The sequence below is a fragment of the Meriones unguiculatus genome, chromosome 5 (genome assembly GCF_030254825.1).
Source record: "Meriones unguiculatus strain TT.TT164.6M chromosome 5, Bangor_MerUng_6.1, whole genome shotgun sequence".
In the NCBI taxonomy this organism is placed as follows: domain Eukaryota; kingdom Metazoa; phylum Chordata; class Mammalia; order Rodentia; family Muridae; genus Meriones; species Meriones unguiculatus.
This window is the reverse complement of record NC_083353.1, coordinates 15201093-15204717: the sequence shown is the minus strand read 5'-3', so window position 1 is coordinate 15204717 and position 3625 is coordinate 15201093. Positions and strand designations below refer to the sequence as shown.

The 3625-nt window shown below is 41.2% G+C and overlaps 1 gene segment (V, D, J or C); it reads right to left on the bottom strand.

The window, feature by feature from the left end:
* Positions 1-1976: 1976 nt before the first annotated feature.
* On the bottom strand, positions 1977-2576 carry LOC110566538 (immunoglobulin kappa variable 4-1-like). The segment is given in 2 exon segments: positions 1977-2287; positions 2454-2576. Coding segments are annotated over 2 exon segments (387 nt in total).
* Between the last annotated feature and the right edge of the window lie 1049 nt (positions 2577-3625).

Here is a 3625-nt window from a genome sequence, read left to right as displayed (position 1 = left end):
CTAAGACTCATGGCCACTTTGGTCAGACGGCAGGAAGTCATAGGAAAGAGTGAAGGAATTGAAGGAACCAGAATGGACAAGAGCTCCATAAGAAGACCAACAAAAGTAAGAAATCATAGTCCTAGGGGCCAAAGTAAGGGGAGCAGGGGAGCATGGGTTGCCTCTGACATGAACTCAATTGCCTACTCTTTGATCACTTGCCCCTGGTGATGTGTCCTAACTAGGCTACCAAGAAAGTGGATCCAGGACACCAAAAGAAACTAATCAAGAGGGAGGACTCTTGCTAAAATGCTCAATTCCTATCCAGAAAGGCAATGAGGATGGACATCAGAAGAAATAGAAAGAGGGAAAAGGCAGGAGCCTGACACAGAGGACCTCTGTAAGGCTCTGCCTTGCAGATTATCAATGCAGATGCTGAGACTTATGGGCAACCTTTGAGCAGAGTGCAGGGAATCTTATGAAAGAAGTGAGAAACAGTAAGATCTGGAGAGGACAGGAACTCCATAAGGAGAGCAACAGAACCAAAAAATCTGAGCACAGGGGTCTTTCCTAAGACTGATATTCCAAACAAAGACTATGCATGGAGATAACCTAAGATCCCTGCACAGATGTAGCCCATGGCAGTTCAGTATCCAAGTGGGTTCCATTGTAATAGGAACAGGGACTGTCTCTGACATGAACTGATTGGCCTGCTCTTTAATTTCCTCCCCCTGAGGGGGAAGCAGCATTACCAGACCACAGAAGAAGACAATGCAGCCACTCCTGATGAGACCTAATAGGCTAGCATCAGAAGGAAGGAAAAGAAGGCCTGCTCTATTAGTGGACTTGTTGGGAGGCATGCATGCAGAGGGTGGAGTAAGGGAGGGAATGGGACAGGAGGAGGGAGGGAACCACAGGGGGGGGATACAAAGTGAATAAAGTATAATTAATAAAGAATTGAAAAAAAAAGACAAAAGGAAGAGTTGGGACCAGGAAGGCTTGCATAAGATAATGACTATACCAAGGAAGTCTATTAAGAAGTATAGCATCTTCTATACTATTGAATGGAGGTATTGGATCCATGTGAGAAGATAGCTAAATCAGACACTGTTGGCAAAGAAAACACAGGATGCCTCAGTCACAACTGCCCTTCAGAGAACAAAGCCCAGATCCCAAGGACTGAAACCTTAACTCCTTTAAGGATCAGGCCCCATGTTCAGACTGGACATTGCCAACATTACCTTGGAGAACAAAACAGAACAAGTATTCTCTTTCTGCTTTCTTGAGGGCCTCAGAGAGGGTATTGGTTCTATTTATCTCTTAACATGCTCCTTGATTTTTTTTAATTCCTTATGTATGTACATGTATTTGAATTTATAAAAGACACCAAGATCCCATAAATCAGCAAATGTGTCCTAATATTTTCAAAGATTAATTAGCACAAATACTGTAAGCATTATACAGGGAGAATGCTGACAGTTTTTAAAGGGACTTAATCCTTGTAGCTTGTATAATAAATCTTTGTAAAACTCTGAAGGAATTGAATGCAAGATGACCACAGTCCAGGTCAAAAACCAATTGCTTGTGGATTCTTAATCTAAACTAATAATCTCATTATTCTGTATTCTTTGTAAATGATTTGAAATTCTATCAAATTTTACACAGATTCATTATAGCATAAAGGCTTAATGTGGACATATCTAAGGCCAACATGACACTGTGACCTTCACTGATGCTTATTTGGTTGTACTGAATCCTCTCAGTGCAACGCCACAACTTTTAAATCACTTCAGTTAGCTTCTCACTTTTTAACAATAAGCACCTGTGTTGCAAACACAATGGCAGAATGGAGGCCATCACTTTATTAACTTTCTACTGAAGGTTGAAACAATTAGTCATGCATAATAGATCTCAGGCAGAAGGGGGAAGTGTGCAGGCCCAGGGCTGTTTGTGTTGCAAGCAGCTGGTGAGACTCTCAAGGAGGTTTGTGTTGGAGGCTAAAGCACTGTGGGAGGATAGTCGTAATACTGCTGACAGTAATAAACTGCCAGGTCTTCAGCCTGCACACTGCTGATGCTGAGAGTGTAATCTGTCCCAGATCCACTGCCTGTGAAGCGATCAGGGACCCCAGAGGGGCGATTGGATGCATAGTAGATTAGCAGCTTAAGAGGCTGCCCTGGTTTCTGCTGGTACCAAGCTACATTATTATACACATTCTGACTGGACTTGCACCCTAGAGTGATCCTGTCTCCGACAGATGTTGACATTACTTTGGGAGACTGGGTCATCACAATGTTCCCCTCAGCACCTGCAACCAGAAATAGACAATGAGTATACACATGTGCACACAAAGAGTTCCTGATACAATGTTGGGATCAAAATGCCTTTTCTATTGGAATGGATACCTATAGTAAATAGCTGTTTCTCTAAAAATGAATTTTTTGATCATATTTCAATACTCTTTAGTATCTCACCAGACATCCAGAGGAGCAGGAGTATGAAGACCTGCCTGTGTGACTCCATCTTGCTGCCCCTGCTTGTCTGAAGCATTTCAATTGTCACTGCAAAGGCTGGTTTATAAAATATGGGCAGCTGGGCTGGCTTTTAGGGACCTATGCAAAGTAGTCACCAAATGAGAAAGTAAATAGCCTGGGCACTGAGCTGTGAGAGAATGCAGGATAAATCTACAGCCAAAAATATCATCAAAGCAAGTAAGCAACCACTGGGGCAAAAAGTCAACATAGAAGCTCAAGGACCAACTTTAGAGCTCTCAAACCAAAATATCAAGATGTACTCATGAGAGACTTTCATTACAAAATCAAAACCCTTTATAGCAAATGAATTTTACAGAAGTAATACTAGAAAAACCTTTGATTACAATCCTGAGGAAACAATAAATATCCTGAACAAAAAAAAAAAAAAAAAAAAAAGAAAGAAAAGAAAAGAAAAGAAAGAAAAGAAAAGAAACGCAGATAAAAACTGTGGAACAGAGAAGAGGAGGTAAGAGAAAGGAAAGAAGGAAGATGATGGCAGAAGTAGAAGGAATTCTGGATAGGGAAAGGATGGGAAACGTGAAGAGAAGAGAAGAAATGGAGACGATAAAGAAGGATAACCATTAAAACAGAAAGCTTTGGGGGTAGAGTGCCAGATCAGTGGTTAAGAGCATTTGTTTCTCTTGTTTCTGGGTCTCTAACTTGAGAGCAGATAAAATTTAGAGTAGTTTTTGATCTATGAAAAAGAGGCAGTGGTGGACATATGTCTTGCCAAACATCTATTACATGTAGTCCCTCATTTTTAAATACTATATTTTAAACATAATTCCATAAGCATGAACAAAATTGTTATGTGATTGTAGAAGGGGAACTCGGTGAGGGAAGGAAACTTGTGGTAAATGAAACATGGAACAGAGAGAAAAAGTGTGTCTTATTTACAGTTACTATTGCTGTGATAAAACATCATGACAAAAAGCAACTTAAAAGTATGGGAAATGTATTCTTACACTTCCAGGTAACAGTCCACCACTGAGGGAAGTCAGGGCTGGGATTCAAACAGAGAAGGAACCCAGAGGCAGCAGCTGAGGAGAGGCCATGGAGGAGTGCTGCTTACTGGATTCCTCCTCATGGCTTGCTCAGGTTGCTCTGTTGTG